At 34.4% G+C, this 24,986-nt stretch overlaps 1 protein-coding gene across 49 annotated transcripts in view; it reads left to right on the top strand.

Annotated features, from left to right (window-relative positions):
- The window catches only part of LOC107222996 (calcium-activated potassium channel slowpoke), a 134,030-nt gene that overhangs the window by 28,571 nt on the left and 80,473 nt on the right, over nucleotides 1-24,986 (top strand). For 18 of the 49 annotated variants that reach the window (XM_046737900.1, XM_046737891.1, XM_046737906.1 and 15 more), the window contains exons 2-6: nucleotides 2,440-2,501; nucleotides 2,770-2,866; nucleotides 3,522-3,785; nucleotides 4,036-4,203; nucleotides 17,756-17,847. In XM_046737900.1, the coding sequence (XP_046593856.1) occupies nucleotides 2,440-2,501; nucleotides 2,770-2,866; nucleotides 3,522-3,785; nucleotides 4,036-4,203; nucleotides 17,756-17,847 (683 nt within the window). Of the gene's footprint in view, nucleotides 1-2,439; nucleotides 2,502-2,763; nucleotides 2,867-3,521; nucleotides 3,786-4,035; nucleotides 4,204-17,755; nucleotides 17,848-24,986 lie in introns of all 49 variants that reach the window. The other 31 variants (XM_046737883.1, XM_046737860.1, XM_046737895.1 and 28 more) reach the window with 5 other exon arrangements.

Below are 24,986 nucleotides of genomic sequence, written 5' to 3'. Positions count from 1 at the left end.
ACAATGTGAGTTTCCCAATCACGGCAATTGCAACCGTTCGAGAACTGTTTAACCGTGAACAATGGAACTCGCATTAATCACATAACCTCCGTAAAAGCGACGTTTAATAATTGAACCTTGAGGTGGTCAGCCTGCGTGAAAATACGACAAAACTCGCGCATGCGCAATCGGGCACTCGATCTGCAGAGTTTCGCCGTTTCTTTTCCGTACATATAACGAATTCGATGTCGATCAGGTTGGCTATTTTTATTAATCTCAAAAGGACGCGAAATGGCCCGGATTATAGACAGTAAAAAAAAAAAAGATATTTAGAAGTTTTGGACGTATGAATGCTAAAATTATACCCGCACAGCCGTTTCGGTGAATCGATTCGAATCGACGAAAGGTTGATATAAATTTTACTTGGGGGAAAAACATTTGACGAGGAATTATGTATAATAAGTGTATTGTATACCTTGTACAAAGACTGGCGAATAAACTAACTCGATTGATTAATGGATCGCGATCCGGTTTCAATCCTCCGCCGACGGTAATTTCCGCTGGAAACGAGGATGAAGAATATATGTATATATATATATATATGAAGCAGGCGACGAGGAAGACGAAGAAGCCCCGGATCCGTGACCTGACCTGACCTCGACCCCTGCACGGCAGCAAGTCGATCCGCCGTATAAAGAACGACGCAGTTTCGTCGCCGTCGGCTTTCATGGCGTCGCGACGTCGACGTCTCGTCGTATCGTCGTCAACGGCGTCGGCCTACCACGATCCTCCCTGTTTGCCATGGCCCGGAGATTGACATAATTCTTAATTTATCTTTCATCTTCTTCTTGTTGTTAGCAGTTCGCCCGGTCAAAAGAGGAATTTGTACATGGTTTTTTTTTTTAGAACAATCGAATATCGTACTGTAAGTTAGGGTGACTTATAAATGACCGAAAGATTCTTTGGATTAACTGGTGAATCGATCGGGACAACTGCGAAATAAAATTATTGCCAGTCACTTGTGGAACGATATGAAAAAGTCGTTGGTAATCCTGCAAAATTTGCGGTATTGTGGTGAAAGCTAAATTACCGTTTCACTTCATTGATCTTCTTTATCGAGGTCTGTGCCGTATCGTCTTTTTGTTGATTTCCAACGATATCTCAAGCATTCTTGACGATTTGCAGTGATTTTTTCGTATTTCTTGTTTTCGAAGAGCAATGAAAATAAATGATAAACGGGTGTTGGTAGGATAGAAAATGATTGAAAAAATTCACACCGCAAGGTACAAGATATTGAAATAAAAATCGCTGAAAAATCAATATCAACAAATCGAAATCGTTATAATATGATTTCCAAATGTAGAGTCAGTTCCTCGTTAATTCGCCCACGTGAAATAAATCAACCCTCGATCGCTTCGTTATTTTTCTAGTTAATTGTTAGAAAATGGCGATAACGTTTCGACCAATCAACGTGGTATGTAATTACGAATGTAGCGTTTTACGAAAGTTGTTATTAAATATTCTCGCAGGGCTTGCACGGGGTTGTGATAGAATTTCACGCGACAAATATCCCGGTTAGCGTTTTAAATAAATACACACACACACATTCGCACACATATATATATATACATAACTCTTGCCACCCTAGCCATATAGCGACGATGACGTGTACAATTTTGTTACGTTTATATCCTGCGCGTTATAACCGTATCATATCGCGTCACGTGTTTCGTTGCATTAAAGTGTGAAAAGAGCGGGCTTGTAAGTACGAACGCACAATTACGGAAGGAAACAAGCCGGCGTTAAAAATGTGCTAATTGGCGAACCGTTTGGGCTCAGTTCTTATCTCCGTTAATGTTTTATTCAATTATAACTAACCGCTTAGTTACCAAGCCGACGTAATAATATAATCGTTATACGTATTACACACATTATATATACATTTCACGCGAACCTGATGTCGATAGGATATCTTCAAGGTGACAGTAAATAAATTTTTGACAAATACTGAGAAAATGAAAAATGACGGACTTGTAAATATAAATATATATATTATTATTATATATATATATAAAAGACGATAACAGCCAACTGCGGAATTGTTAGGTACAATTTGCTGTTGATTGGGTAACGATTAATTGGTCCGGGATACAAAACAAAAATGAACTAATATATACGTAAGTCCGCAAAGCGCGCGCATAAGGATAAATAAAAAATATTACAACAACTGGTAGGGACCTCTAAATATTATCAATTTTTTTTTTTTTTTTTTTGCAGTATTTGTCACAAATTTTTCGAGGGGCACCTTAAAAAAAAATATACGTTAAAAAATTAACTACCCCGATCTACAGTATACTCGATTTTCTTTATCGCGTCGAAGCATTAAGCGTAGAACCATCGTTTTCTAATATACTAGTTATCAGTTTTAATTAACGTGAACCTTTTACTCTCTGCTTTCAGGTGGTCCTTGTCTTCATACTTAGTATAGCATCGCTCATAATATACTTCATCGACGCTTCCAAGTAAGTATCAAATCCGAGATTGTTCAACCCGATTCCTTTCAGTTTTTGTATTTCCCACTCGACTTGTATATTTGAAAGGAAAATTTATATTTAATCGTTTCTTCCTTCCTGTCATCCTCTTCTCACCGCTCGTACAAAAACTTTCTAATCAAAGGTCTACATACGCGTATGTTGATTGTTGATTTCCTCAACTCACGCCGATCGACAGCGGGGTGACTAAACCCAAGACTGTTTGAATTAACGTAAAGTTTGATTCGAACTGTTGCAGCGAGAAGGTGGAACGGTGCCAGAAGTGGAGTAACAACATTACTCAGCAGATAGACTTAGCTTTCAATATATTTTTTATGGTCTACTTTTTTATACGCGTAAGTATAACAACCCAACATCAGCTTCACCTTACGTATAATAATACATTCTACCCACAACTCAGGCAATGCGATTCTACGTAGATTTTACCTAAAAATGAGTCAATAACATTTTTCATTCATTACTTTTTTTGACATTTCGTTTCTTCTATCCAACGTCTATGTATACGTTATACGCGAAAGAAATAAGAAAATCGCAAGAACCGCATGCGGCCATGATTTACCGATTACCTACCGGTAAAGTAACGAACTACAGTCGTCGAGCACTTGCCGCAGTCACCTGTGCGCGGTACTTTGAGAGCTTTAAAGTAAACTCCGAGGGTGGAGGCAAGGTGCCTTCGGATCTCAACGAGGAGGGTAACGAGCGTGCAGACTCTCGAGGCAAGCCCGTGCAGCGCAACATGTTTAGCGAAATGCATTCAGCCCCGAACAGAGAGAGAGAGAGAGAGAGAGAGAGAGAGGAATCAACGTTAGCTTGTATAATTAATTTGCACAAGGTCGGGGGGGGGGGATGTTGTTTTAATTAGAAGCAAAGTTGCTACATCTGCGATGTGGATTTTTTGTTCTCTGCTCGTTTGTTTTTTTCGAGCCAGTTTTCTTCATTTTTGTCCATTTTCCTTTTCTTCGAATTAAACGAGCGATCTGAATTTTTTAGTTTATCGCCGCCAGTGACAAGCTGTGGTTCATGCTAGAGATGTACTCGTTCGTCGACTACTTTACGATACCACCGTCTTTCGTCTCGATTTATCTCGACCGGACGTGGATAGGACTGAGGTTCCTTCGAGCCCTTCGACTGATGACCGTTCCCGACATCCTACAGTACCTAAACATATTAAAGACGTCGAGCTCCATTCGTCTCGCCCAGCTCGTGTCGATTTTCATCTCCGTATGGCTAACTGCCGCCGGAATCATTCACCTGGTATTTATAAACATGATATACGTACCTATAGTATATTGCAGACGTAACGGAGAACCACGTAACATGTGTATAAAAATTGTCATTAAAGTCAATTTTTATATCCATCCTGCCTTACGGCAAATTTTTACATTCAAATATCCCGCGCGTCGATGTTTTATTCGCCAGTGATCCCGTGACGCGCGGCGCGCGTAATATGAAATGTTTATTTTATGTAATACTGATATCATGTATTTATTGTATGTTATCGAAGCTTGAAAATTCTGGAGATCCGTTCGAGTTCACGAATCCACAGCACCTGTCTTATTGGACCTGCGTTTACTTCTTGATCGTTACTATGTCGACGGTTGGATACGGCGACGTATTCTGCCAGACCGTTCTCGGGCGTACATTCCTAGTGTTTTTTCTACTCGTCGGTCTGGTAAGCGAATTCTTTACATTTTATACTTATATTATATACCTACATAGTGTCGTACTTTCTTCGTGATATTCGTGACTATTTTTATTTTTTTTTTTTGGTTTTTTTTTCTACTCTTTACCACTCTCAATTCTAAAAATTGTTATTATTATTATTATACATACATATAACATGTATGTGTATGTTCCCTTATCGAGTACGACTAACCATTACCCGTGTCGTATAGAGTGTATAATATAAAGTCACACTTGATAGGGATTTAGCGATCACTGTCTACTCTCAGGTAGCTTTTCTTTTATTTTCTTGTGGTTTTCTGGACAAAATTGGATAGTCCGTATATCAACGAATAAAAATTGTTATCGTTATTGTTATTTTCATTTTTTCTGCATAACGAGTAAAAGTAAATTTGCAAATCATATCTGTGATTCGATCATCGCCAGGAGACAGTGATCCGCTTGTAACGCAAGAAGAGCTTTAAACGATTCGAAAATTAGGGGTAAAACAAATGAAAAAAGAGAATCATTTGAGAAGGTGAAAGTTTTATCGTTGAAAGGAATATGATATATATTATTATACATCCATGTGTAATATATATATACTCGTTGCAGCAGATAATTGTCTATTTATACATAATTCTCAATTGTTTTATTCTCACCTCTTCAGAATTTCCTTGCTCTTTGTATACTTTGCGAGTCACCGCGATTGCTCTGTATCTTCCTTCTCCTCGTCATTATTATCATCATCATCGTCATCATCGTCATCATCATCATTATCATCATCATCATCATCATCATCATCATCATCATCTTCATCTTCTTCTTCTTCTTCTTCTTCTTCCATTCGTTTTCACGCTCTTCCTCAAGCCAAGTGCTTTAAAGGGAAAAAAGAAAGAAAGAAAGAAAGAAAGAAAGACAAAAAGTGAAAAAACGGACATGAAAAATATACAGTATTATACACGCGTGCGCGCAATATTATTGCAAGTTTTATTATTTCAAGAAAAATCAAGCCTCGTTAATATAATTCTAATACTCTGATCACATTTTATTCACGCAACTTGGGCACACGCGTGTATTTCTTATCCCGTGACTTACCAATTACTGCCACGCCTAATCCACCCCCATTTTATACCTATTTAAACACGAAAATAAACACGGCCATAATTAGGATAAATCGCGAATTTTTCACTGTCACGTAAGACGGCGATATTATCCGTTTGTTTTTCAATTTTCAAACGATGTTATCGATACCTCGTGTCTTCATTCACGTTTTGTATTTCAATAACATTGAAAGGCTTAATTTTTGAACGATGAATACTCAATTAATTGAGTTTGAATGGTGATGCATGCTGTATGCACGATCTACTGTATCCCCTACAACTTGTATAATAACAACAGTTATTTAACATTACCTTGGTTTTTCAATTACGTACCAGGGTGGTCCTTATATGGGGTTAAAAATAAAATTCACAACGGAGCCTGTGAAGTCGGTTCCAAATGGTGAAAAAAAAAAAAAAATGTCCCAATTTTTTTACACATTCATTTCATTCCCCTGGTCTCCATATTTAAGCGGGAAGATGCAAATTATTCAAAAATATGCTCACTCGCTATATTTCGTACACAATTTTCTTTCAAGGTTATTCGCAGGCTAAAAAATCCATATTTTCGAATATTCAGGGAGATTTATCTTCTTTTTAGCGATAAAAAAAAAAAAAAAAAAAAATCGTTTCGTCATTCAGACATAAACAAAAAATTTAAACGAAACATTAGCATTCGTTTAGTCAGCACTGTAATGGAACAATCCATACGTCAACACTACGTAATATCACAGTCGACGACATGCAAATGTTGAGGTGATTTTTTTTTTTCACTTAATCTGATCATTTGTCACTTTGAAAAAACAAAAAAACACGGATTAATTTAACGTAGCACACATTTCTCACGGAATAGCCTGTTTATGATTTTTCTTTCTTTTTCACCGAAGAGAAGATGAATCTCACTGAATATTCGGGAATGTGAATTTTCTTGCCCGCGAATAAACTTGAAATAAAATGAGGTACGAAATATAGCGAACGAGAATATTTACGAATAATTTGAAACTTACCGCTGAAATAGGGATACTAGGGGAATGAAATGAAAATTTGGAAAAACTTGGGGAATTTTTTTTTTTTTTCACCATTTCACCGTGAATTGTTTTTTTTTTTTTTTTTTTTTAACCCTATTATACACATATAATACCTGTAACGTATAGTGCTAATCGTTATCCAAAAATGAAACGTAAACGATTTTATACAGCAGATTGAAAAATGAGGATTATTGCAGCAAATATTATTATTCATCTCTCTTTGACGACGAGTGTTGTGAAAAAAAAAAAAAAAAACGGCATTTTTATACGTCGAGTAGATAAATTGACGGACACGTGTATCACCCTTCAAACTCAAGCTGATTCCCCTTTCTAATTATTGTAGTATTATAGTTATCCGTAAACCTATACCATACACGTGCATTATACATATCGTTGGGTTATTGACGTTCCCCTTATACTTGTTGAAAAATAATTTGAATAATTTAGGAATCAAAGATCTATTTATGAGACCTGCAAACCCGAAAGCGATAATTTGATAATTGATCTCACCTCCGTATCGGAATGGTTGAATTTGAAAAGTGGGGGAGGAGATTTACTAGAAAAAAAATTGATGGAAATATTTGTGATTATATAAAAATTTAGAGCTAATTAAGAGCTTCCGATATACGTCGAGATTAATTACCTAGAAAACACCCCTCGAAGAAGCAGATGTGAAAAAATTAATTTCATACGAAACCTTAGACTGTCGTGTTGAACGATCGAAGATCTTTATGATCCCCTATTTGACATTTTTCAATCCGCCATCCTTAGTCTGTAACAATGATAAAACTACCCTTCAATTTCTCGACGCGAAGACGCAAAACCATTAAAATTCTAATTCTCAACGACACATTTAGCTCAAAAATCATAAGATTCGTATTCTGTTAAATCGCTCTTAAATCGTTGATCATTTTTACATAAATAGAAATTCGTTGCGATGAATTTTAAGAGTGGATCGTGTGTTGTTAATTCTTGAATCGATCAACGTTTCATCGCAATCACGAATCCGCTGTCGAGAATTTTAAAAGCAGGTTTATTTTCGTCACGGACTAAAGGCTGCGAATAAGAAATGTCATTCAATGGATTCTGACAATTTTTTTCTTCATTTCTGCTTCTTTGAGGGTTGAATATTTTCGTAGAGGTATTTTCTGGGCAATTAATCTCAACTCGTATTGGAAGCTTTTAATTGGCTCTAAATTTTCATATCACGAAAGCTAGTCCTCCACTTTTCATATTTGATCATCCCGATACGGAGGTTAGATAAAAAATTGTTGTTTTTCGGGTTTGCGGTGTGTAATAAATGGTTCTTTTATTTCAAATTTTTTCCAATTTTTTTCTTAAACAAGCAGGACGGTCAACTTTCAGGACGTCGTTAATTCATGTAATTTCATTCAATCATTCAACAGGAAATGAAAAATGATCTTCTTGTTGTTGTTGTCGTTTTTTTTTCCTTTTTTTTTCTTCTTTATTCATCTCTAATTCTTCTTACCGTCCCGGTACAATTCAACTGAGTGGAAAGCAGAAGAAAGAAAGAAAGAAAGACGTACAAAAAAAAAAAAAAAGAAAAAATGTAATAAACATTTAATTCCCTTCGCCCGGTATTTCATTTGACGGGCAATCTTACTGGATGATTCTTTTGGCAGACATTGGATTATTCACGTATTTAAAATAATAAGCAATAGATAATAATGATGAATTTCTTGAAAGCTACTACATAACTATTTATGTACAACAATAATTGTACATGCATACCTTTGCCTACCTACCTACCTACATCTTTGCTTCTACAAAGACTTGCTTCGCGTTATTTCTATTCCATATAATTATATATTTCATATATTACTGTTAATATATGCCTTATACCCATTTACGCGTCTGGATTTTATACAAAGTATATACTTATATTTAAAAACCTATGCCAATGTGAAAAAACGAAATAACTGCAGTTTAAGGAACAGCTTATTTTTCTGATATATATACATATATATGTATATCCGATTGAAATTATTATTGTTATTATAATTACCTGCATTTCATACGGTTATTTATACATACATGTATACATCAGGGCGGTTTTCTTTGAACTATTTTTTTTCTTACTTACTTACCCTTCGAAAAGTTAGTTTTTCGCCTAAAACGAAGCCTCGTGAAACCGGAACTCGGCAGTAAAATTCTAAAAGGTGCCTCCTCCGGTTTGTATTTTTCAAACACTCTAACCGAAATATCTCGAAAACTATACAAGCTGGGAAGCTGTTGTTGGTTTCAATTTGTAGACGATCGAATGTTCTTTAAAAAATGTCCTGACTAGTACGTGACATTATTTGTATCAGCATGGAACACGGGTGAGGATAAAAATTTACAATGTAATAATCATCTTCGTTCATTTATTCAGTGCACTCGATTTTAAACGTTCGTATCGAACGCAAGATGAACATTTAGGTGTACGGTAGTCTCGGACCTTTTGTTTTATAGAAAATTTGATTATCTAAAAAATGAAATCACAAACAGCTTTCCCAACTTGTATAGTTTCCGAGATATTTTGGTCGGAGTGTTTGTGAAATTCAAACCGGATGAGTCAGTTTTTAGAATCTTTCTACCGAGTTCCGATTTCACGAGGCTTTGTCTGAGGCTATAAACTATAATAAATTTTCGAAAGGTACGTAATCAAAAAAAAAAAGTTCAAAAAAAAAAAAAAACCATCCCAATATATACATATGTATATAAATATATTATATCTCGTAGTAATACGGAAATATGATATATCTGTAATAAATTCAATCCGCCCTCCGCGATGTATAGGAAATATTTTCCATTCACATTGCACAATATTTACGTATAAAATATATGCATATATATATATATATATATGTATATATACACACACACACGCACACACACATACACACACATAATATATTCACTTGCGAATCGAATGAAATGAAAGAAATTTGTGACGAAACAAAGTACAAGAGAAATAAAAGAAAGAAGAATCAATCGAAAAATCGATTCTTGGCATTTTATTTTTTTTTACTTTTACTAAACAGTAAAAAAAATATATATATATCACATCGATTCTACGCATCATTATCGTCATTGTGACCGGCTGGCTAAATGACTCTGCCTTAATGCCTGTACATTATATTACAATATAATATACCTCTATGCATATTCGTATCTGCCGCTCGCTCTTTTTCGCTCAATTCGTAATTCGTCGTTCGCCATTCGCCATTCGCCATATTTTGCCCCCCCCCCCCCCCCCCCCCTATCCATTTTCCACTCCGACTTATAATCGCCGCCTGACAATGAGTTTAAAAACTGCGGATATTTACATGATGTATCTACCTTGCCTACTCGAAACCTACACGCCTCACTCTATCGTACATGTGAATATATTGACACATACATGTATACGGATATATATATACATAAATACATACACACACACAGACATATATATATATATATATATATATATATATATATATATATATGATTGAGTGTGTGTTGTTACGAAGTGTTAATAAAAAGCGTATCAAATAACCGTCTATAAATCTATATCCGTATTTATATATTACGTGCATATAATTCATTCCTGTGTACTATCTTATTCCGACTCATAATGTACGCGTAAATTGCGTTTCGGATCGGTTTGAGACTTGTTTTGAAATTAATTGGCAAGTACAAAGTATGGGTAAATAAATAATTGACCGTTTAAATGCGACAAGTCGCGTATTTTGTCGTACGCGCACACTTTGTTACGTTATACCTAAGTGGTATGCTTGCTAAAACTCTCCCCCCCCCCCTCCCCCCCCCCTCCCCCCATTCGTCGTAAGTAACGTGCAAACATTTCGTAAATGTAATATATTTTTTACACGCGAAGCCTGACTCGCGAATCAGATTTTTGTTAATTTTTTATGGAATTTTTTTTCACTCACAAACTCAATTGTACGACAACATCTGATTCGTACGAAAATATTACACTCCGTAGTTGAAAATTCAATTCAATCGCGCGGGTTATTCAAATTACATGGCAGCTTTCCTTGTGCACATAATTATCTCGAATTATGTCTTTGTAATTTTTCGTTTCTTTTCTTTTCTCGCGAATTTTTTTTTTTTTTTTTTCCTTCTTCTTCCCCCTTCTCCGTATAATTTTCACAACGGTTCACGTTATCGGCAACGTCTACGCGTGTTGTTTAAGGTCACATAAGCCCTACGTAAACTTGTACGCAAAAAGTGGGATACAGAAAATACCAAAACAGCATGCGAATTTCCAAACGCATAAATCAATACGGTTGAATTCATGTCTTTAATATACATTATATATACATATATTTATATATATATATATATACACACATTAGGGTGAGCCAAAAAAACCAACATAACGAATCTACGGTCTGAAAAGGATCTATTCGCTTAGAAAAAAATTCTAACGTTTGGAAAAATTTTTAGTTCAATTTTAAAAGGTGTCGCTGGTTATTTGAAATTTCTCATTTTAATAACACGTAAATAAATTTGTTTTTATTAAAAATGTTGTAATTATTGATCCGTTTGAATTAAAAAATTTGTCCAAGCATATTCTTGCAGGGCATTAAATTCTCTGAGAAAAAACCCTGGAGTTGATTTTTCAGACTCCAAATTCGTATACTTACGGGCCGTGAAAAGTCGAAGAAAAGCGGAAATATGCAGTACAGCGTTGATACAAAATTATAATCGAACTTTGAGGAAAAATGAAGAAGAAAAACAATTCATTTGGCAAGTAGCGCAATTACATCGCCAGCAATATCATGATTGTAACAAACAAAGATTTCTCAACGATTGAAAAGAATATTAACGTTTAGAAGTGCAATAAAAAATAAGCAAATGAGTTAAAACTCTACTCCTTTGACGAATCTAGTTTAATAAACAACACATTTCGCACACCTTGTTTCATTTTGGTCAAGTTTTTTCATTTGGTATGAATAATTGCGATCGTAGAGCCCTAAAACTGTATATTTCTGCTTTTCTTCGACTTTCACGGCCCGCAGGTATGCGAATTTTTGGTCTTTTTTTTAGAGAATTTAATGCCCTGCAAGAATATGCCTTGAGAATTTTTTTATCTCAAACGGTTCAAAAGTTGTATCGTTAGTAACGAAGAAAAAATTTTTTGTCCGTTATTTAAATGGGAAATTTCAAACGGCTCGCGACACTTTTTAAAATTGAGCGAAAAATTTTTCCAAACGGGAGGATTTTTTTCCCAGTAATTAGGTCCTTTCGAGACCATTGATTCGATAGGTTATTTTTTTTGGCTCACCCTCACACATATATAATAAATATATATAATGTATATGCGTCAATAATAAGGGTTGAAAAATTATAATGGAACCTTTTTCTATCGACGCGCGAAATTTCTTGTATAATTGGTATAAATTATACCCGTTTATTATTAATGTATGGTACACGGACCTCCGTTACATAATATACTCGTCAAATTATCTCGAATATTATAGTCTCGTGCTATATACTGCGATGCATCACGCGTATACATGTATTATCATACTTTAATACTTGTATAACTACTAATACTACTACATAATACTATACTACCACCACTACTACTGCTGCTACTACTATTACTACCACTGTTACTACGATACTCGAATATCTATATTATACTCTTACATGTATATATACTTGCGTAAGGAGGTGTGCGTTATATGGAGTATTCCACGTCAATTCGACCAACGATTTTTCCTTACCGTTTTCGACTCGCTTCAGGATTTTTCATGCAATTCTACGATTAAAAAAAAGTACTTCTGATTATTTTCAGACTTTTCCCTACGGCCGTTAATTCTACTATGATTATTCAAGTTTATCCGAGAATTGTCTATTTTTTTTTTTTTTCTTAAAATCTGAAAAAATTGTCAAAAACATTATTTTTCAGTACGATCATTTTGTGGGTTTTCGCGAAACAAGGCTCACGATTAAACACGGAAATTTTCGGGAGATTTTTGGCGAATCTTCGGAACGTTGAACGAACATGGAGTTTTGTTTGTTCGAGATATTTAAAGTGCTGAGAAAAATGGAAAAAAAACTTATTTCATCACGGGCCGATGTCAGAATGATCGGAACGAGTAATAAGATGTTCGAAAATTTTTCGTTACTTTTAAATCTTGCCAATTTTCAGATAGGTTTGAATAACCGTAAGAAAAAAAAAAATTATCCCTTCAAGGAGCAAAGTCTGAAAAAAATTAGAAATGCTTTTTTGAGATCGGAGAATCCTGTGAATAATCCTGAAGCGAATCAACAATGGCGAGGGAAAATGTTTGGTCGCGTTGACACGGAATGCCCCATATATGGCATAATCTATTCAAAGGGCCGTGTTGGTGTCTGTGCGAGCTTGATTTTTGACTTCGCCGTCGTCGTTTTCGTCGGCCTCATATTATATACGTATATACATACATGACATACATACGTTAGTATATATGCATAAAAATAATATACATATGTATGTACGTCTGCGTATGTTATAAATGTCAGTGGCAATTGTAAATGTGTTTTGTCTGTCTGTTTGTCCGTTTGTCTGTCCGCTGCCTGCAGCTTGTCCGTCTGTCTCTATCACACGTTATAACGTACATAGGTATAATATCGATCGGGCTGAAAAATGTTGTTTTTTTTTCGCATACTATAAGTAAATACGTATACGTGTTAGAGTGCCCCTTAATATTGGTGAAAAAAAATTTTTTACTCTCACCCATTGAATTGACTCGAAATAGTAAAAAATGATTGTTTAACGTGAAATCCGCGCTTAATTTTAATATTAACCCGTGCCCCAAAGGACCTTTCAAGCAGTTAAAATCGATTAGGAGCGATCGTCGAGGTAAAAAATTTGAAAAAAAATAAGTTTTACGTAGTTTTTCCTGCGAAAATCAATGCCGTTGTCCGTGTTTCGACAGCGTTACTTTTTTGACGTGAAACAGATACGAGAAAATCGAAAAATAATCGGATAGAAAAACCACAACGCTAGACTGGCAATAATTATGTTCGGAGATGTTACATTGATTTCCACCTCATTTTTCTACGAGTTTCACCTTTCTTCACATTAAAAATTTTCCTTGAAACATTCCTCATTTCCGCTTCTTAAATTCAAATCAAACAATCTCTCATTTTGTCTAATTAAAAAGGATTATTTTATACGTATTTATTAGCGATTAATAACATGTCAAAAATTCAGCTTTTTATCTCTACATTGCTCCAATGCCCGTATCACCTTAAGAAATTCAGATGAATGTGGGGAATGCGGTAAAATTACTTTTAGATTGGTTTAAGTTGCCACGCAATGTTATTTCATTGTTTATACGCAAATTGTTAAAAAAAAAAAAATCGATTTTAACTTCTTTAACCCCTTACCGTACTTTAACGAGTCTGACTCGCGATGAAGATTTTGACCCAAACATGAATGTGACGTGCCAGGCTCGTGAACGGAAAGTCGGGCCAAACATAAACATCACGAGCCAGGCTCGTGAACATAACATCGTAATGTAAAGGTCGTAATTGAATGTTAGTTTCTATCGGTACGCCACGAGAGTTAGTCGCGATTCTCATAATTGCTGTTACAGAGCAGATTAGCTGTTAAAATTTAACAAAACCCAACAAAAATGCAAAGTGCAAAAGTTTTAAATGAAATCAGTGATAACCAATTCAGTGATAGTGAGTGACGTGTTTGCACCAACCAGAAAGCGTCCAAGGCACATGATTATAGGTGAGAATAGTAAAGAGGAAGGTACGCGGCGTCAATCATGGATTTAACAGAAGGTAAAAAACACACCGCTAATTTGGAAGTATTCTGAAACCTGTGTCATAAAAGCGTCTGTTTTAAATAATTTATCCTATGGGGGGGGGGTTAAAAGGCCTTTGGGGCACGGGTTAATATTAAAATTCACAGCGGACGTCACTTCTAAAAATCATTTTTTCGTATTTCGAGTCAATTTAAGGGGTGAGAGAAAAAAAATTTTTTTTTCACCAATATTAAGCGCTATCCTAATATGTATACATACATTTACATATATATATATTATGTGCTGACCACATTGTATTACAACATGACCATACCTGCATATATATGTTCAATTATTAATTCCATATTGTGCATATTCTGCAGATTTGAAAGTAAAGAAAAAAAAAAAAAACTTTGGTTATTTCATCTTTCGTTCTACGTCATCCGGATTCTTCGATCCAACTTTAATTTTACGAATTAGGCACAATTATAGCTCAACCGTCTTCCCGTTTCAAGCCAACTTTTCTTCTTTCGTCTAATTTTTTCTATTTCATTTCCTCCCCCTTCTTGCCTCTATTTTTCGCTTTGTTCATCTCAGACCGATTGATTACACGATATTTTAAATCACAGATCGCGCGTCAAGTCAAATATATCTTTCGTATTCCACTTTGATCGCTTCTTTTTTTTTTCCCCTCAAATTTTTTTTTTTTTTTTCGAATTCACCACTTCGACGAATATATAATTGTATATGTATGTATGTATGTATGCACGTGTATGCTTGTATGAGGTGAAAATATTTAAAACAAAGTTTCATCCGTGAATCGCGAACAACACGTAAGCGTCCAGTAAAGGCTGCTTACTTATAACTATATGTATATGTGTACATGTATATATATATATGTACACATAACGCGATTTATGTATCTCTGTTGCGTGTACGGCATGTGTCGTGTAAGTGTGAGCGTGTGTGTGTGTGTGTACGTGGTTGTATTTAACATAACGCGTTAATCGATTCGGGATAAACGATAGGTGTAATGAATTGAAATTTGAGTGGAAAAAAAAAATAAATAAATGAAAATAAACAAAAAAACAATAATAATCAAAAAATAAATCCACAATCGATTATCACGCAGAATAGAAATGAGTCGGGAGGAAATATCAACGACGCAAATTATGTAACAACAGATTTTTACTGATAAATAATATTCGGGAAAACATTTTACAACCGGATAACTTTGAAATTTATTAAACAACGCGGGTAGTTTCGACACGATGTTTGTTCTTTTTTTTTTCCTTTTTTTTTTTTTTCTCAATCTGCTTGTTACTTTTACCCTCGTTTTCCTACCTTTTCTTCGAATTTGAAGCTGCGAATCATTTTTTCTCACGTATAACAGTGTAAGGGATGTTTTTGATTTATTCGCGTTCGTAGCTGTCACTTACGGAGAATAATGATTAATGCATTTTCGGTTAGTTTTTTCCTTCTCGTTACCTCAGCTCGTGACGAGACTTGTCTATTTTCAATTTCGTTCACCCGAATATCTCAAAAAAAAAAAAAAAATAAATAAATAAATAAAAAATAATCTGTAATCATGTAAATCGACCGACCAATCAACTCGATGCGACGTCTCGTTAGTATCGAGGCAAAAATGTTGAATTTAATAATATCAGGGTATAATCTGTACGCGTACATCTACAGATCGAAACTTTCCATAATTGGAAAACAGCTGCAATAATATCTTTGTATGATCGTGAATGAAAAATTTTTTTTTCTTAATCCTAACAAAAATTGTCGTTTCGTTATTTGTTTATTTAATTTTTTCCAACGTTATAACTATCGCGTACAACAGGCGTAAAGTTTGCCGGATATACGAAACCACCTATACTCGAATATTTACGTCAATAATAATTATGTTTCACACGTGGCATAAGTATAACAATAAAAATTATCAATTATCTTTAAACATCGATTTCTTCCCCATAAACATCTCCACAACGGATATAATGTAAACAATCGTGCATGCTGCTGTATCATAGATTTATAGATATGATAATTGTTCGAATACTTCGTGCATGCCGCCGAAAAAAAAACAGAAAAAATGCAAAAAACAACGCTTAGAGAATCAAAGCTGAATCTCGAAATGTTAATTTATTGCTTAAATTTTCGCAACTTGATCGTTCATCGTTTCAGCTTGCGTCTTACAATCTGACACGCTATACGTGTTACAACGCATATTATTTCAATTATATAAATTTTTTTCAACAAAACATTTCGTACCATGGGCAGGGTTGTTATTTAATTATTTTTTTCCGCCTATCTGTGAAGCTTTCCGCAGCAGTTTAAGAACAAAAAAAAATAAATAAATTACACATCTTCTTGCTTGCGACCGATGCTTCCGAGTGTTAATTCTCACTCTGCCCTTTTTCTCTCGCCACCTTGTACGACTTTTTCACTTCTACACACACACACACACACAAACACACACGCTATAACGTACAATAATGATCATAGTTATCTTTATCACTGTTATTGTTTGATTTCTGGTGTATAGAAAAAAAAATAAAATAAATAAACGAAACGAAACAAGACAAGAACGAAAAAACAAAGAGAGAAATTAATCGCACCGACGAGTAATTATATATTATACGTAGTTTTCACCAAGTGATCGTGATTCCCTGTACACAGTATTTAATATACCTATAAATCGTCTAATTCTCATCGTTAGGTCAAAGAAATATTATTTCACGTTTAAAAATTTGTTGATATTTTTTTTTCCACCCACTCTCTCTCTCTCTCTCTCTCTCTCTCTCTCTCTCTCTCTCTCTCTCTCTCTATATATATATATATATATATATATATATATATATTAGGATGAGCCAAAAAAACTAACTTATCGAATCTACGGTCTTGAAAGGACCAATTAATTTACTGAGAAAAAAATTCTCCCGTTTGGAAAAATTTTTAACTGAATTTTAAAAGGCGTCGCTGGTCGTTTGAAATTTCCCATTTAAATAACACGCAAAAAGGTTTGTTTTCATTAAAAATGCTGTAACTATTGAACCGTTTGGATTATAAAATTTGCCCAAGCATATTCTTGCATATATATAAATAATGTATCATTACGATCGTTTTTCAAATCGTTGAAATCTTCATTCTCGAACTCAGGCACGTTGTGTAACATATTGACCAACTCTACTCGAGATACACGTGATCTCCGATAACATACCGCACGATTTCGTTTTTCCATACACTGCGACTGCTATAAACACACACACACACACACACACACACACATATATATATATATATATATATATACGATTATTATACATATACATATTATACATGAGACACATACATAAAATCAAAGACCGCTGTAATAGTATTACTACCAGGGAATTACTAATCACAAGTCGTGTATGTTATTGTACATTTAGATGCACATGCCATTATCATTAAATAAACGTATGTATGTATGTAACGTAGCTTACGATTAGCCTACGTTTGTATACCTTGCTAGATAGAGAGGAAAGAAAGTTAAAAAAAAATAAGAATGAGAATGTTGAAACAAATAATACGTATATGTATAATATAATTAATTGTTATACCTGAAATAGTATACTCTGCATTTGTAAAATAGTTGGCGTAGTGTTTTCCAGGTTTAATTTCTCTATTTGCAGGCAATTTTTGCCAGTAGCATACCAGAGATTATAGAGCTCGTAGGCAGTAGGTCCAAGTACAGCGGCGAATACAAGCGGGAACATGGAAAGAGGTATTATAAACGCATCACTCTTTTCTTTCTTTTATTATCCCCGTGTATTATATTGTCTCTCTATCACTCTACGTGTGTGTCTCTATATATGTATATTACGTACGTTATACATATACATGTATAGGCATATAAACGTACTAATTCCTTGCAATGTGTCCACCATGTATTACGTTACATCACACTGCATTGCATCGCATTACGTACTATGTATGATGTGAATCGTTTCGCGAATTAATGACGAATGATTGAATAAGATCTATTTTGTGCGTATAATACGGTCGGAGGATTTGATCGGTTGGTTTGAAAAAAGCGTTTGACAATTCAAATAATCAATTATTGACGTATGTGTTACATATATGCGAATGTATATCGAAGTAAAACGGGAATCGTAATTGACGTCGGATTGCCCGATATGTGATGTACGTTTTAGTATTTGTGAATAATTAATTACTTGTTTTCGTTGATTAGTTTCACGCGAGTAAAAGCAAAGATAGATAAACAATATACGGTTGTGCGATAGCGATGACAATAATAATTGATAGCCTAATCACGGTTATTGAAGAATACCGCGAACGAAATACGACGATGTTTTGATCAAATTACTTGTTTTTTTTTTTACCTCATCCTTTATGTGATATAAAATTAACAATAATTATTACGGTCGAAAACCACTGTATATTAAACGTACTGAGTTTTTGTTTTTGGTACACAAATGCATACGCAATTTTGTTCTTCTCCTGCATGTGTATTTTGTTAGCTAATATACATATATATAATATATAATATATTATAAGATAGCTCTTGACATATCATATACATTATTGTATATATATAATTCGTTTATTGATCATCAAATTAGAATATCTGAAAAAATTCTAAAATATCCAGGGTCACGTACTGAAATGCTTAAGCAGCAAGCCGCACCAAAGACTGACGGCTGCTTCTAGTTTCTTTTCAATTTGTTTTCTTTAAAAAGCTCGGAGTAAGAGAGAAAAAAAGAAAATAAATAAATAAATAAATCGAAGCAAACGCCGGGTATAGGCTTGAAAATTTTAATATCCGATGAAAGATTTTTCAGAATTTTTTTACAGCTTTAAATAATCGCCAAAGACGTGTTTATTTCAAAAATCATAAGTAAACCAGGTGTAATAAAAGAAATCTGAAAAATTCAGGTTACCCTTTCGGAGTTGGAACAATTCCACAATTTTTTTTATTCATTTTTTTTTTTTTTTTTAACAACATCAATAATGGTTGATGGTCCGACGTTGGTTGAGTTGGCGTGGAACGCCCTATACATAGTCATTAGTCGTATTACATAGTCTAGTTTAAAACTTTAAAGTTGCACGCTTGCAATGGTATCGCATCCACGTAATATTGTAGGTCATACGGTATGATACATCCTCGAGTAGTATATTTTACATAGATTGTACATTTCCGCATATATTATATAATATACACAGCTGTAAAGTTAATATGCAATGCAAACATACTGCAGCAGTTTGAAGCTGCACGTGTTATTAAATATATGTATAATCATCGTCGTTAATTACTTATTTTTCTGCGTCGTTGGTGTTTTTTTTTTTTTTTTATTTATTTTTTTTTTATTTCCGTTCCTCCCCCTTTACTTGCGATTAAGGGTCGCAGCTAGTTATTACATTTTTTCCACGATTTGAGGTATAACGATAATTAGATTCTTGAACCATACGTATACATATATTTGCACATGCCACTTTAGTCTGCTACCATCGTTTATCACTTGCAGTTCACGTTATTGTTATTGTTATTATCCGTATCGTATACTTGATACACAAAATTATATACATGCAACACACACTTGTACGTCCAGCATACGGAGAGTATTTTATAAAAGGATCTGATCGAGACGCGCGCGATTCAAATTGCTTAATTCTGATTGGTTGACATCCGTGCTCGCAGCCTGAAGTCAAACCTTCGCTGAAAAAAAGACATTCCCTTGAATCGAACGGTTGACAAGTGACAGTCAACCGTAACTGACGCTTATCTAGGTCATGTAGTACCCCCTTACCGACCCTTACCGACCGAGTAAGCGCGTAATGGCTCGCGGCAGTGCCGTTCCTAAGGTCGTGTATTACTCCTACCTTTACCGACCAAGCAAAAACTCACCCTTTTTCTTCCGGTATTGAGTAAACAAACAAACGGAAAGGGTTCAAATTTCGACGGTGCATCGTTCTTTTGCAACGGAATTCAGGAAAGTTACTCATGTTCCGAAAATCGTCGGGAAGTGCGGGAAGTGTGGGAACAATAAAACGTGTCAAACCACTCATTTTTTTTTTTTTACGATTTTCAGAATATAAGTAACGTTCCGGAATTCGGTTACAAAAGAGCAATTTCACCATCGAAATTTAAACCCTTTTCGTCCGTTTATTTATTCAATATCGGAGGAAAAAGGTTGAGTTTGCTCGGTCGGTAATGGTAGGAGTACTACATGATCTTAAGAGCGGCGCCGCTGCGATCTACTGCGCATCGGTTACTCTGCGTATCATGCTAGTAACATATTCACGAAGTTGGCTACGCTTGTCAACTAGACAAGAGTCGTAAATATCGAGCAGGTCATTAAAAAAAAAAAAAAAAATAACTATCTCAATTTTTCAAATGAATGACGTGATTGATTATTCTTCTCATATTATTATATACATAATATAGTCCATTCTCATACATATGAGATCATGCAGTAGCCATTAAATTTATCAGCAATAGTGCACCAGCGTTAGTTATATTTATTATACGTATAATAAATACTTGTCGTCGCACGCAATTTGTACACACAAAATATTTCATTTCTTACCCCTGATTTTTTTCTCATACATTATTCACTATATTATGCAATTCTTTCCGGTGTTACTGTTTGTTCGTTCTTTTTTTTCTGTTTACTCATCGTTTTCCGCAACAAACGTCAGATAATTCGCTACAGAATAACAAAAATAAAGCTAACGAAAAACAAAAAACACATGGATCGATGTAACGGCGGAGTGAGTGTAAGCTGAACTGTTGTATGTGTGTGCTTACGTTACGATATTACGTATGCTGATTTATGAACGGATTTTCGTTTTTTCCTCTCGACATAATTTTTCTGTTTTTTCTCTCTCTGTTTTTTGTACGCGTCTTGTTTTATTTGATTTTCTTTTTTTTTTTTTGTTTTTTCTAATTCCGTTTCTGGCTCCGTAAGTTTGCGACGGATAAACGTTGTTGTTGTGCTATACGTGTGACGTGTGAAGGGAGGGAAGTAAAAGTAACCGAAAGATACTGAGGATTCCAGTAAAATAATTATGCAGGTTCAAAACTTAAAACTAACATTAAGCCCTGATATTTGGGTATGATTTTTCTTCTACGTCGATCTGGAGAAAAAAAAAAAAAAAGGACAACGAAGCGTAAACATTCTAATAAGATGTTAAAACCGAGAAGGTATTTACTCATTATTTACTTACTCACATATCGGGCGAGGAGCGATTGCAATATTTACAATGATTTTGTGCGATTTCAACTGATTTCAAGCAATTGCGAAGCGACTTCTTTCCAAAGTGATTTGCGATTTGAACAAGTGAATACCATCTCGGTTGAAACAATACAGATTTTACAATATCACATAACGTTGATCCAAATGATGATCAAACGTTTCTTCGATATTTATAATCTTGAATTAACATCTGGACAAGTACCTGTACATGTTTACACAGTTATTATATACCTCTAATTTATTATACATCAACACTGTCAGCATGTATATCAATTTTATATTTACAGTCGTTACCATGAGAAAAAAATGACCGCCCAAATTCCATTACGTGTAGAAGAGAGAAAAAAAAAAAAAAAAGTCAATTGTTCGGTGATTTGCGTCAAAAACAAAAACAAAAAACACACCCATCTACCCACACAGCTTCAGCGGTAATAACATATTAACGATCGCCTTACGTGCCGATAGATTTAAAAAAATGTCTTTACGCACATTTTTTATTCTAAAATTGGTCGCAATTTTCTACACGTCAGCTGCGCAAGCATATTAAAATAATAATCCTACACGCGTACACTTGTTTATAAAATCCATATCATATGTGTATACAGAGTGAATTCCTAATAACCGCACGATCCGTCGTCTGCTGCAACGCGATGCATCGTCATAAATTGAAAATTTTTGAGGCTACGTTCACGACGGTTGGTATCCCTGGGAAACAACATCTCTCGAATCTTGGCGCATGCGCATCACGTTGCCTCGTACGACGGACCATGCAGTCGTTAGGAATCCACTCTGTGTATACACATATATACACAGGTATATATAGTTACATGAATATGAAATTGAGATGATACAGAGCGAATTACGCAGATTGCATGCATACCTTATACACACAATATAACACATCAATATCAATGAATTAATTTGAGGGTTTTTTTTTTCTTGCCTCAAATGTAATTTTCCTTTGAACAGAATTTATTGATATTACTATTATTATTATTATTATTATTATTACTACTATTACTGTTGTTATCGTTGTGGTTGTTGTTGTTGTTGTTGTTGTTGTTGTTGTTGTAATGCAAGTGTAACGACACGTTTCAGATCAGTGCATTTGATTATTGCGTATAAGTTAAATCTCGTCGAGTTGGATAGGACATAGATCTATGCTATATATATATATATATGTACACATCATATTATACGTAAAGTTAGGTGATGAAAAAAAAAAAAAAAATAATAAAAATAATGGCAAATAATGAAAGAATGAAAGAAAAGAAAAAATTGGTACTGTTCTGACGGCAACGGATGATTGTGGGTGTGTAGGCGGTGTTTGCCAGCTGGATCCCAGAGATCACCGAGCTCGCCGCGAACCGGTGCAAGTACGGTGGGCAGTACAAACGCGAGCGAGGACGAAGGTGGGCGTACCATTAAATATACGTGGACACCTAGCCCTAATTTTTAACCCTCCCTCGTAGTCGAATGCATTACACACACATATATATATATATGTATATATATAACATATATATATATATATGTACAATATAACATTACATACACGATTTGAAAGTAAAGAAAACGATTGAAAAAGTTATATAAATAATGACAAGTTGGAGTATGTCGTTTCGGGTGGTCTACAAATCTCGAGTCTGCTACCCGCGGGGCGTTTTTTTTTACATAAAAGTAAAAGAGAGAAACGGTATCGGGTGAAATAAGTAAATAAAGAAGGAAATAAATAAATAGGTAAATGAATTGAACGCTTTTATTGCACAACTGTTGTTCGACGAACAATTTCGATACAATTTTTGAGACAAGGGTGATAATTTTTACGTCGCGAAGTGACGATGGATGGTGGGAATGATAAATTTGAGGAAAAGCAGTTGTATGATTTTTTTGGGAAATTTTACACTCCGTGATGGTAAAATGGCGCTGCGGATTGCCGGCTCGCAGTTTTTTTTTTTTTTTTTAATCCACCTCGGTATACGGCGAAGGATGAGAAATTTGAAAGAAATAAATAAATAAACAAATAAATAAAAGAAGTAAATAAAAACCGACCAATCCCCTAACTTTTTTTTGCATTTATTTAATAATCCCCGTTAACACCGTAAATCCATATTATTATTATTATTATTATTATTATTATTATACATCAATATAGATCATACTGTATATATATATATATTTGAACGTACAATATACACACTTTAATATCGTATAGGTATTATAATAACACGCATCCCAGAATAAATTTTTTTTTTTTTTTTTAAACATTCGTGTAAATGATAACATACTTTTTTTTTTTCTTCTCACGTTAACTCGACACAATTGTACAAAGTTACAAACACCTCTGTATAATACAATACTTTTATAGTTACATAATTTTTTTTTTATTAATAATACAACTAACGCTGAGACTTGTGCCTGTGATTCATTGCCGCTTTTTATACTATCTATAATATACCTACGTATATGATATATGCATATACATATATATATGTACATACATATATATATATATATATATATATGTGTATATATAGTTTTTACGTAATGATTTATACAGTATTATCGTCGATTTTTATTTTTTCCTTAATTGCATTATTCTTCTTTTTGAAAATACTTTTTTTGATACGAAAATCGTTTTCGTCATGTTGTACTTATCATTAGTCGTTTTTTTTTTTTTTTGTTCATCAATTTTTCAATCCCTTTTTTCTCTCTCAGTCGACAAATCCCTAATTTACACGCACATACAGATACCCCCCCCCCCCCCCCCCCTCACTCCGCACCCTTTAAGCACTTCCCGTACCTTCAAATACAGGTACACATACAGGCACACGCGACACTACAGCTTGAAGTTTTTCAATATATTTTTATCGGAAAAAAATGTATATTAGAAGTTGGCACGATAAAAAAATAATCAAGTAAACGGAAAGGATAAAGAAACAGACGGTTTATTAGTGATCACGTATATATGCATTATACATACAAATACACATACATGATTATAATTGGCAGGAATTTATTCCATATTAATTTGCGTACCGCGTGAAATTATAATGATAACAATAATAATAACGTATAAATATAACTCAAGAAAACTGCGTAAAAATTAGGGTTAACAAGGAAAGGAAATAAATAAATGAAGAGTGAAAAGTTTGATTACGAAAATTGAATGTATATAATATTTGGGAAACGTGATGATCGGAAGGGGGAAATTTTTTGGTTATTGTACTATAGGTTTGGTTAGGTCGATATAAATATTAGAGCTGCCTGCATTATTATATCATTTGTTATATTGAGATATGTGTGTGATATTTCGCATGCTGAGGTAGATCATCCGAAGGGTTGGTTTCCCAATTGCGAAGCAGCCTATATTTTCTCGCCTGTATATGTATGTGTATATATGTATACAATTTAGGGTGGTCCTTAGAAAGGTCATTTTTTTAATTTCAACCGGCTTGCCCCTCAAATCGCCTCCACGTTATTCAAAAATGATTCCTCAAGTTTTTCAGAATTTTATTTCAACTTTAATCCTTGCCTCAAATAGGGTGGATTTCCTCATCTAACTCTTTCAGGGACACATCAAATCTACCGAACGGATTTAAATGAAATTTGGTAGAGGGTGGATTTTTGAGTCGATGATTACGAA

This window comes from Neodiprion lecontei, chromosome 4, assembly GCF_021901455.1.
Source record: "Neodiprion lecontei isolate iyNeoLeco1 chromosome 4, iyNeoLeco1.1, whole genome shotgun sequence".
Lineage (NCBI taxonomy): Eukaryota > Metazoa > Arthropoda > Insecta > Hymenoptera > Diprionidae > Neodiprion > Neodiprion lecontei.
Note: the sequence above shows the minus strand (reverse complement) of the source record. Positions and strands in the feature narration are given on the sequence as shown.